Genomic DNA, 10,976 nt, shown 5'->3' on the forward strand with positions numbered 1-10,976 from the left:
ATCACTATGGACGGAGAGAGCTTGACTTAACAACGTAGCAGGGCTATCATTGTGCCTCGCGAATTGGTCCTCACGGTATAGCGTTCGCCAACGCCGCCTCTTGACACCACGGAGAAACAGCTACGATCGGATCCTTGTGATCCTCGACCACGGCTACACCTCATACTCAATCGCCCGGAACGGCTCCTCCACTTCCTTCTCATCGCCTCTCTTCACCGGCAGACTGTCACACACCGGTTTCGGTAGCGGCGGGACTCCAGCAGTCGAGAACGCCAAACCCAGCACACTGATCGGAACCTCCGCATACGCACGCACCTGGTAGATCCGGCAGTCGTCGTTATGGTCGATGTACACATGGCCGGCGAAGGTGATGGGGATACCGACGATGTCGCGGACGCCGAGGGTCTGTAAGATCAGAATGAGGACGAGTCTCCGATGAAGCAGAGAGCTGGAATCAACGACTCACCACGTTGGTGTTGATCAAGGTCGTCCCGTTGTCCGCGAAGTCGATGTACTCGCCGGTGACATCGGAGAAGACTTGACGAGTCTCGACTGCGAAGTCGTATGTCCCCGAGCCCGTCGTGGCCACAGGAATCGGGCACGTGCCGTCGGCGATGCTGTTCAAGACCGGATCAGCGACAAATTTCGACACGAAAGGCAAGACAGCTTACAGCGTCGTGACGCAACCGCCACCTGCGCCGGGCGCTCCGAATGGTACTTCTTTGAAGCCGGCGGCAGATTGGCCAAGCCCACTGAGGTTATAGGAGTAGACGACTTGTTTGGCGCCAGCGAGACGGGTTTCTGCTGAACATGCTGCTGAGGCGAGGCCGGTGAGGGTCGCCGCAGTCAACAGGGCTGGGAACAACATCTTGAGGTTGTCGCAGGTCGCTCGAGCAGCACTCTACACTGTAGACGAGGATCTAACGAGGGTGTATGGAGCAGTGATTGTTGGAGCTGGAACGAGATCTTTGGAGGTGTTCACATCAATATATAAAGCTGCAAGCCAAGCAACGTCCCGTGGCCACCACATTCGCATTGCGTTAGAGCACATCCTTTGGGGGCTACCTCTGCCGGGTTCGTTTCAGCTGCGGAGCTCGTTGCGGTACAGGTCGTGATCTGCATCTTCGAGCCGTTGAGCTGAACTGCTCAAGATTTTGCACACCAGCCATCCGCCTGTATAGCCTGATGGCCCGACCTCAGTCGATGGTCGGACGTCCATCGTTCCAATGACATGGACACAAAGTCTTTGACTTCGTAGTTGAATATAGTCTTCTACAGTCTTTCTTCCTTTGAGATGACAGCGACGACACTCTCCCGAAAGACGTCGATCACCACGCTTGCATCGCAGCTAATGTACATCAAAGTCTAGTGTATTGGGTTTGACGGGTTCCCGGAACGGGATAAGTCCAGTTCGCTCGTTGGGTTGTGGGCGAGAGGTCGAGGTTGTAGCTGGCAATCTGCAAAGGCCGGCTTAGATTTCGCTTGTCGAGCATGAAAGATGCAGAGGTCGGGTGTCTGCCTATGCGCGTTCGCAATCACCATCGAAGAATGGTAGTCATTAGCAAATTGGACGCCAGGTGTGTCAGTCGTTGGATATCGATAGATCCGACAACTGATGGAACACTGTCCTCATGCCTTGTGGTGCAGTGCGATCCCGCGCTTGCGAGCGACGACCAGCACGGGACTGTGCGTTGTCCGATCGTCTGGTCATTTTCGCGGCGGAGGCGTTGTAGCTCGCTGTATCAGTCACAGCTACATCCTCTCCGGCTAGCAATGCAGCATCCGGGCTCGAAGAACTGCCCACACCGTGTGCGCTGGCCTCGAACGATTCTTTCACATTCAAGGCAAGTCGTCCAAACACTGACAATCCCCAACCCTCACCCCCTCCCCCAAAACCCCTGGCCCGACCAACCCACTCAACAAAGACGGACACCGCTCCGCAATCCTCTTCTCACTACACTGCAACATCATGCCCCAGCTCCTCTCGAGCGTAAAACCGATCTGCGGCGCAGACATCTCATCTTCCTTCCGACTCGTGTCACTTTCGGTATACGGAGCTGTATGCACGATACTCTGCTCATCTCGCAGCATGTTCAGCCATTTCTCGTACGTCTCCTTCTCGTTCCCTCGCAGTCGAGCGGCAGAGGCGATGAATTGGCCCCGGTAGGTGAGGAGGATGTCTTTGCACTCGTTGGCGTTGTTGAAGTCGCCGTAGAGGTCTTTGAGCATATAGGCCTCCTCGGTCCAGTCTCTGTCGTGACAGCGGTCGCAGGATGAGCAGAAGCCGCCGACTTTGCCTAGCGAGAGGAAACCGGTTTGCGGGACGAAGTAGTCTTGGATACGGCGGGTGTATTCTGAGGCCCAGTAGTGCGCGTCCGCTTGCATGAACATTGTGTAGTTGGCAAGGGTGTCCCAGTTGGTTTTGATGTGGTGGAGGTAGGTGTCGGTTTCGCGGCCGACGTTTGGGAGGGTGTTCGCGATGACGTCTGGTTGCTGCGGTCCTAAGGATAGGATGTCCTCCAGCTCTTGCTCGAATGCTGATGAGGCTTCGCCTTTGTCGTAGATCTGGATGGTAGGCTGTAGTCCTTTTATGGTGGGTACGCCCATGAGTAGCTGAATGTGCGCAGCGACATCTGAAGCAGTTTCGTCGTACCGAGCAACGACAATATCGAGCGCAGCCTTTCCATGGTATTGGAAGTCTAGAGTCGACCGGGGCGATTGCTGCGGCGGTGAAGGTAGGACAAGGCTGTGGTAGACGAGGCCACACATTGCAGCTGGAATTCCAACAAGTATCGCGAGTCGAAGGAGAGAGTTGCCATGTGACCTCTCATCGCCAACGTTGCTGTCTTCGACCAAAGGCTCGTAGTCAAGACGCTCTTCGTCAAGCTGCGCAGCTTTCGTCCTGAACGGCCCGACCATTCTGTGCAAGCGGTTGTCGGACGGAGCGGCAGGGACCTTTCTCCAATCTTGGAGCAACAGGTACGCTGTAGATTCAAGGCAGAAACCGAGCCATTGCCACGAAGAGAGTACGGGCGTCGTCAATGGCCCGTACATGCTTCCCGCAAAGACGAGCCATACGAGAGCCTTTGACATGATGTTTCGGCCCCCGACATCTGCAACCGAGCGCTCTGTATCTGCGTTTTCTTTCGTGTTGAGATCCCATGCGAAAATCGGTCCTGCGCTGTTCAGGGCGAAGCTGGATGAAACAATATTCAGGACCAACGTCGCGATGTCGGATGTCCAGTAACTGTACGTCTTGACCTGCGGGCTTGAGAACTGCTGTTCGCGGAAATGGCACCAGAAGAGAGCTGATGGAAGAGCGCACAGCAGGACCAGCGTTGACAAATCGAACCTTGCCAGCCAAGCAGACCATGCTCGGTTCGGCCACTCGGTGAGGCGCGTTTGTCTTTCGTTCTTCTCGAGGCGAACATAAAGGACATGCGTCAGCTTGGAGAGTGCCACGCAAAGCAGAAGCATGATCACCGACACGTTGGTCAGACGGAAGTCTCCAAGGACCAACAAAGCAATGCCGACGATAACCAGGAGATGTGCTGTGAGACGTTTCGTTGCTTGCCCGATCGACAAGTTGTTCTCAAGGAGACCGCTGATGGAGAGTGTCGTCGATGAACTCACGCTGAGAGCCATGAGGACGGCCGGCAGGTTGTACCAGTGCATGATCGATTGGTAGCCACACAACAGCGCCCCTGAGACACAGACCCCGAAGACAAGTCGTGTCTTGAAGTTGATAGGTGCACCGATTGCTGAGGCGTCTTTTTGAAAGGAATTCCGACATGTTTGATGGTAGGTCCATTGGAGAAGCCTCAGGACGATCGCACCGAGCAGATGTAGGGCAAGGAGGTGCATTGGGAAGTGGAAGTCGTTGTTGCATAGTCGTTTGGTTGTGAGAAGGCTGACTGTTGCTGCAAGTAGCCATAATACCGGATGCAACGAAACGGAACGCTGTTGGGAGGCCATGCTGGAGGTTGCAGAAGATGCCAACATTGATTGGAGTTGTTCCAATCGATCAATTGGCCGTTTGGTCAAAAGTCACAATACACGAGAAGACAGCAACGAACAGACATAACATTCTCAAGAAGGAGAGACGAAGTGGACCCAACTCGTACACAATACTCACTTAGGCACACGGCAACGATACTTACGGATGGACATGGACAATGCGTCCTGTGATCATCTCTCGAATTCTGGCGCCTACACCGTCGAAACGGTCGGTGATGGGCGTGCGTGCATTGCCACAAACAAAACAATTGCCGTGCCTGCTGAAGGATCGGTGAGGTGCACCGGGCTGTGAATCGCCCATTGGTCAGGGCGTCCTCATAATGAGAACGAGCCGCAGTACTTGATGAGGAGCTGGTACGTACCTCTGCGCAGCATGGGACTGGAGGGGAGGGGGCTTGGTGAAGTTATATCGAGCGTTGTCTTGGACACATCCGAAGTACAGCATAAGCAAGGCATACTGCTTACATCAACATCTCGCGCGTAAAGCACTTGGCTTGTGGGTACAGAATGCGAAGCGGAGCTCTCTGGTGAGGATCCGAGATGAGAATGTGTCTGCCTGGTTGCGGCTGTTCGAGACAGAGGGCCGTGCATCTGGTTGTACCGTCACATCTGGGACATGTCTGTTATAGCGAATCATGGCCAAGCATCCTCGTAATAGAACTGCGTCTTCACAGCCTTGCCGGCTGTTCAACCAGAGTGGACAGCCTCGTACTGCATCGGCGGCGGCAGAACATCCTTGCCCCAGCCCAGGTGTCGTCCTTGAAAGTGGCATTGCTGCAGATGTACGGATGATCCAGCCGCCCGGAATCGCGAAGGTGCTATGTTTGATCTGTGATACCGCAGCATGACACCTGGGGATGTGCAAAAGAATGTCTTGGTATAACGATGTGGTGCTTGATTGTGATGAGCAAGCAATCAGCGAGAGCGAGGTGAGGCGCGAGGCTGGGCAATTTTGGGTTCATCACGTGAGTATCAAACGTCGGCAAGCCCCAATAACGTACTTGAATGTGCGATAGGCTCGCAATAGTTCTACACAATATTCCCTATAGCACAGCCGTACGAACTACGGCCGACTCCCATAGACGTTTTCTCTCACGCCTTCTCTCCTTGACACTGGCCCTTGCCTCTCCTGCTCGACCACGCTCTCCGCCTCCAAACCCTGCTCCGCCAATTCCTCTCCCTTCCGGTCCGCTTCAGCTAGATTCTCCTCGGTCTGCGCTTGCCGTTTCGCCGTCTTGTCCTTGTTGGCTTGCGCGCGCTCATTGATCTTCCCAACCTCATGCTTCCCTCCAGGCAGCACACCCTCTGGCAATTTCTGCCCCTTGGCACCTAAGATTGCCCCATCTTTTGGTGTAGGCGTTCGCTTCTTGCCGATTCCTCGTTGCAGATTCGCTGTCTCTCCTTTCCCGGCCTCGACACCTTTGCCGGGCTCTAAGCCCATCTTGCGAAGTTCTTGAATCGCATCTGCGTTGCCCTTCGCCGCCTCTCGGCGCAGGCCGCGGCGGTGCAGTTTTGCGAATCGCTTCTTCTTGTACATTGCAAGACGGTCGTCCGCTGTGGGTACAGGTGGACGCTCGGAGATGGGAGAGCCAAAGGGACTGAGGATCGAGGCTACCACATGATGGACAATGGTGCTGACGCGGAGACGGTGCAATTGAACCACATCACCGGTGCGAAGGGAGTTGTTCGGGTCGTGGACGAGATGCGACTCGTGAGTAGCGAAGTACTGGAGACATCATTAGCTGTGTCAAGGGGAAATTCTCAACTAGCACATACCTTATGGATTCGCTTATTCCACCTTTGTTTGGGCAGCCGCACCTTGACCGTCTTATCCATCTTTCCAGAGCTTACCACAACACCCACGAGACGCTTATGTCCCTGAACAGTCTCGCGCTGCTTCCTCTCTTCCGCAGCAAGGATAGGACTGGTAGAGTGTGCCAGGTATTGGTCTGGGATACGCTGTGGGAGGCCTCTTTTTAGATAGAAGTCGGTGGTCGTCAGACGGTAGTCTCTCTGAGAGGAAAGGAGGGTTGGGTCGTATTCGGATGCTTCGTCTGCGTCTTTCTTTTGTTGTGGTGGAGGAGGCATTGAGCCTTGTGAGGAGACAGCTTCGGTCGCGAGGCATCGCCGGCATGTCCATTGGCCGCCATTGCGTGATGTGAGACTGCGTATAGGTAGTCGGAGGGCGCGTTGGCTCATGGTGATGACGCTGATGTATGGTTTTTGTGAGGTCGTCCTCATACGTGAAGTGAATGCATCTCGGGGGTGAGCAAGCTCCGCCGCAGGCTTTTGACCAATCAGCCAGCTATCCAAAGCTTGTCTCTCTTCGAGGTCCTCACAACTACAACCTCACGACGCGCACCAAAGACAACCTCCGACGATATCATCCCTGAAGAACGACAGCAGCAGTGTGCGCGATCATCAACAAAAAAGCAGACCGCATCTCTAGGACGCCGAGACCTTCAAATCACTCCCCAGCGCACCTCGCGCTACCGAATCACCATGGCAAACCGTGAAAAGGGCGGCCGCGTGGTCTTCATCGGCAACATCCCCTACGGCGTCAGTGAAGAGCAAATCTGCGACATCTTCGGCCGCATTGGCGCAGTCCAGAACTTCCGCCTCGTCTACGACAAAGAAACCGGAAAGCCCAAAGGCTTCGGCTTCCTGGAGTATGGCGATGTGGATGCCGCGGCCTCTGCTGTACGAAATTTGAACGGTTTCGAGATTATGGGTCGGGAGTTGAAGGTCGACTACAGCAACGACAATTCTGGTGGGAAGAGGGATGGTGGAGGACATGGTGGTGATGGAGGCAGTGGAAGGGCGCCTCCGCCTGCACACTTTGCGATGAACATGAGTGGAGGCGGGGGGATGCCCGGAATGCCGCCCATGCTGCAGCAGCAAAATGATGGGGCGAGCGCATTACCACAGCTACCTCCTGGAGCGCCGCTAGAGCCGGGCATGACTGCTCCAGACGCGATCAGCAAGACTCTCAACGCCATCCCACCACCACAGCTCCTCGACATTCTCAGCCAGATGAAGAATCTTAGCATGTCCGACCCTGCAAAAGCCACCCAACTTCTCACCTCCGCACCGCAACTCAGCTATGCCATCTTCCAAGCTCTCCTCTCACTCGGACTGGTGGACCCCTCTGTCATCAGCACCCTCCTAGGGCAACACGCACAACAACAATCTCAGCAACAAGCACCTCCACCACAGATGCCACCTCAACAATACCAACAACCACCTCAATTCCCGCAGCAACCCCCACCAAACCCTTACGCCCAGCAACAACCGCAGTACAACCCCTACCAACAACACGCGCAACCTCCACCCGGCTACGCCCCGACACCTCCTGCCGCGCAGCCAGCCTACCAGCCACCACCGCAGCCACAGCAACAAGGACTACCCGGTGGCGACCAGAACGCTGCGCTGATCAAGCAAGTCCTCGGCATGTCGCGTGACGATATCTTCCGCCTTGAGCCACAGGTGCGCGACCAGATCATTGCGCTGCGGAGTCAGATGGGAGCTCCAGTGTCCTAGGCGGGCAGGAGAAAGAACGCGCCGGTGTTTAAGGCATGGCATTCAGCCGATACCTGGAAGTACGTTATTGAGCACCGAGGAAGATGGCCATGCGGGGAGGAGCAACGGTGCAAAGCCGAGGTGGATCATGCATACAACATGATGAGTTTGCGTGCCGGGTTGAGGTTTCTTCATCTTTAGCGTGGAGTTGGGCGGCATGATGGGCATGGGGTCTATAACGTGACCATTCAAGGGAGAGTCTTCAAGGCCTGGGTGTGGCCGAGCATGGACCACCAAGACGACATCATGAGTGATTGGCATTGCTGCGTAGCTTCCATAGCCATCAATCATCTTTGAGCTAAACTTTGCATCCATTGTCTTTAATGTACAGACAGTGCTTCGCCGTCACCTCTGTTTCGCTTCACGTGATGGCGTGAACCTTGAATTCGCGCTAGTGGAATTTTGAGATATTCTGTGATTGCTCACTTTTGGCACATCCCTCTCCTTCATGCTTAGGCTACATTTTCGCGCCAACGCCGCTCGGAGATTATACAAAGGTTCGCAGAGACGGTCGCCGCATTGGAAGCATGCTATCACACCAGCACAAAACTCAGCAGAGGGAATCTCAACCAGAAATATTGCCACGATGAGCGCAGAAAGCGGCGTCAAGACGGCTGTCTCGCCAGTCGATGCGCAGAAGATCGGCAGTGTCAAGGCCACAGCAAACCCCGGCGACTTACTGGACTCACTGGACATTGACTGGAGCACCAGCACTCAATCTGCTGCGAACTTGCTTTACGCGGCTAGCCAGCTGAAGCATTCTGATATTCCCGTGGCTTTTCCTACCGAGACGGTGTATGGGCTTGGGGCAGATGCGACGAGGTCGGCTGCTGTTAGGGGGATTTATAAGGCGAAGCAGCGGCCGGTGGATAATCCGCTTATTGTTCACTTCTCATCGTTGCAGCAACTGCGGGATCTGCTTAGATCGGAGGGTGGTACTCAGAGGAATGGCATAAGCTCAACTACCAGCGATGCAGATTCGATTCCTAGGATATACCATCCACTTATCTCGCGCTTCTGGCCCGGACCTCTGACGATCATTCTGCCGAACCCACCCAACTCGCCCCTGGCGCCTGAAGTCACTGCCGGGCTCAGTACATTTGGCGCGCGGATGCCACGGCATGTCCTAGCTTTGGCACTCATACAGAAGGCCGGCGTGCCAGTGGCCGCGCCTTCTGCAAACGCGTCTACGAAACCTTCACCAACAGCAGCAGAGCACGTAGCACACGACCTCGATGGAAGAATCGAGACGATCATCGACGGCGGACCGTGCGATGTGGGAGTCGAGAGCACTGTCGTCGATGGGTTGTCAGATCCGCCTTTGATTCTGAGACCGGGTGGTATCAGCATTGAACAGCTACGGTCGTGCGCCGGCTGGGAGAATGTGCAGATTGGCTACAAGAACTCGGCGGAGGGTGGGAGTCAACCCAAGGCTCCGGGGATGAAGTATAGGCATTACTCTCCTAAAGCTACAGTGGTGCTGTACGAAGCTGGAAAGGCGCCGCCTACGCTTGAGGCTCTGGAGACTTACGTGGCGTCGAGCAGGCGCATTGGTGTCATTACAACGAAAAGCTGGGTCGTTGATGAGTCTACTGGATCCATGAGAGCGGATCGTGGCCATTCAACGGAGAACCCCAATGGTGTCCATACTGAAGAGGACACACCAGGGTTTAGGGGCATGCTCAAAGCACTGCACAGTACGCCAACCCCACGAGCAGCGATGAAGTCGCACTCTCTGCAGTTAGGAGGCTCACCACTACAACTACTGGAGATCTCGCTTGGTCCGAGTACAGCCAAAATCGCTAGAGGCATCTTCGCAGCCCTCCGAGAGCTGGATCGCGAAGACGTCGATGCCATCTTTGTCGAGGGCATTGATGAGAACGAAGGTGAGACGGCGGCTGCAGTTATGAACAGGCTGCGGAAAGCGGCGGAGATCAAGATATCGCCTTGAAGGAGTTTCTGCTTCACCACCACTTGTGTCTCTACATCCCCAGTTCACCTCTATTGAGATGTGGTTGGACAGTTGCTTACAACCGCCGGAGGTATCTCCTGATAAATGCTCCGCTTGCCGAGCTTCGGTGGGGTGAAGGCAAATCCTTGTCAGCGATGCATCATCGCCCACCTCACCACTTGAAGTGGACAACTACCAAGCATTTTTGGCATAATTGTGCAACCACTTTGGAGGCGAGGGCACACTGAACCTGGCAATTGCTCGCCGCTAGCTCTTCACGACTGAATCGCCACCTTCTACCGAAACTTCCAGCCAGCGACCAGTTGACCAACTCGGGCATGAGCGAGCTATATACCAAAAGACTGTGAACTACCGTCACGCCATCGACAACCCCATCGAAGCCCATCCCTCAAAATGGGCTTCCAGCCTGCAGCAAACGGCATGGCGACGGAACCACTGGTCCCCAGCAACGACGGCGAGCGCCCCCTCACAGTCCTCGTCACAGGCTTCGGCCCCTTCCAAGACCGCTTCCCCGTCAACCCCTCCTACGAGATCCTCAAACTCCTCCCCTCAACCTTCACCTGCCTGTCCGGCGAAAAGGAGATCCAAATCATCGCCTACCACCACCCCATCCGCGTCAGCTACGAGGAAGTCCGCCGGCTCGTCCCGGTCATCCACGCGTCGTATCCTCAAGGCGTCGACCTGATCCTGCACATCGGCATGGCGTCCGGCCGGACCTTCTACACCGCGGAGCGCTCCGCCCATCGCGACGGGTACGAGAAGAACAAAGACGTCGACGGTCAGACGTTGGCTGCCGACCACGGTCAGACGTTCTTCGGCGACTGCGACCCCATCCTCCGGACATCGCTGGACTACGAACGGGTGCTGCAGCGCTGGAAATGGAATCTCCAGAATGTCCCGGAGTCGTCGGCGGCGTACGGGGCGGATTGCAGGGGAAGCGATGATGCGGGGCATTATCTGTGCGACTACATCTACTTCAACAGTCTGGCGTGGCTCGCGCGGAATCCGACTCCGCGTGCTGATGGGGCGGCGAATGAGCGCCCGGTTATGTTCTTGCATGTACCGGCCGAGAGTGACCCGCGGATGCTCTACAAAGGTAAAGAGGTGGCGTTGGCGCTGATAGAGGCGATGGTGGAGAGCTGGATTGAGTCGACGGATGCGGAGATGGTGTGACTTAGATACAAGACTGTTCGCACAATATGATTCGCACAATATGATACCCGGCGTTATACAGCGAAGGCGTTCACATATGTATGTCAAGGGTTAGAGGGCACGGGCGTGTCAAAGACTTTTCGACAGACTTTGAAAGTAGCAACGATACGAACTCAACTCTCGCATCGCCATCTGTCCTGAACCCACGCTTCCACGCTTTCCCAAGCAAGACCCTCGAATCTTCATCATGACAGCG

At 55.4% G+C, this 10,976-nt stretch overlaps 6 protein-coding genes across 6 annotated transcripts; 3 read left to right on the forward strand and 3 right to left on the reverse strand.

Moving 5' to 3' along the window:
* Window positions 1-153: 153 nt before the first annotated feature.
* On the reverse strand, window positions 154-868 carry LTR77_006268 (uncharacterized protein; the record flags this gene model as incomplete). Its single annotated transcript, XM_064803510.1, has 3 exons — window positions 154-405; window positions 467-617; window positions 672-868. 3 exons carry the CDS (start codon window positions 866-868, stop codon window positions 154-156), a joined length of 600 nt encoding a protein of 199 aa, XP_064658425.1.
* Window positions 869-1,839: 971 nt separating this feature from the next.
* LTR77_006269 (uncharacterized protein) lies at window positions 1,840-3,675 on the reverse strand (the record flags this gene model as incomplete). Its single annotated transcript, XM_064803511.1, has 1 exon — window positions 1,840-3,675. The coding sequence occupies one exon, from the start codon at window positions 3,673-3,675 to the stop codon at window positions 1,840-1,842; it is 1,836 nt and encodes a 611-aa protein (XP_064658426.1).
* Window positions 3,676-5,080: 1,405 nt separating this feature from the next.
* Window positions 5,081-6,105, reverse strand: LTR77_006270 (uncharacterized protein; the record flags this gene model as incomplete). The annotated part of the gene is made up of 2 exons (XM_064803512.1): window positions 5,081-5,743; window positions 5,794-6,105. 2 exons carry the CDS (start codon window positions 6,103-6,105, stop codon window positions 5,081-5,083), a joined length of 975 nt encoding a protein of 324 aa, XP_064658427.1.
* Window positions 6,106-6,149: 44 nt separating this feature from the next.
* Window positions 6,150-7,557, forward strand: LTR77_006271 (uncharacterized protein; the record flags this gene model as incomplete). The annotated part of the gene is made up of 2 exons (XM_064803513.1): window positions 6,150-6,175; window positions 6,303-7,557. 2 exons carry the CDS (start codon window positions 6,150-6,152, stop codon window positions 7,555-7,557), a joined length of 1,281 nt encoding a protein of 426 aa, XP_064658428.1.
* Window positions 7,558-8,182: 625 nt separating this feature from the next.
* On the forward strand, window positions 8,183-9,547 carry LTR77_006272 (uncharacterized protein; the record flags this gene model as incomplete). The annotated part of the gene is given in 2 exon segments (XM_064803514.1): window positions 8,183-9,482; window positions 9,501-9,547. The coding sequence occupies 2 exon segments, from the start codon at window positions 8,183-8,185 to the stop codon at window positions 9,545-9,547; spliced, it is 1,347 nt and encodes a 448-aa protein (XP_064658429.1).
* A 414-nt stretch (window positions 9,548-9,961) lies between these two features.
* Window positions 9,962-10,741, forward strand: LTR77_006273 (uncharacterized protein; the record flags this gene model as incomplete). The annotated part of the gene is made up of 1 exon (XM_064803515.1): window positions 9,962-10,741. The coding sequence occupies one exon, from the start codon at window positions 9,962-9,964 to the stop codon at window positions 10,739-10,741; it is 780 nt and encodes a 259-aa protein (XP_064658430.1).
* Window positions 10,742-10,976: the final 235 nt, after the last annotated feature.

This window comes from Saxophila tyrrhenica, assembly GCF_035928015.1.
Source record: "Saxophila tyrrhenica strain CCFEE 5935 chromosome Unknown scaffold_9, whole genome shotgun sequence".
Classification (NCBI taxonomy): Eukaryota; Fungi; Ascomycota; class Dothideomycetes; order Mycosphaerellales; family Extremaceae; genus Saxophila; species Saxophila tyrrhenica.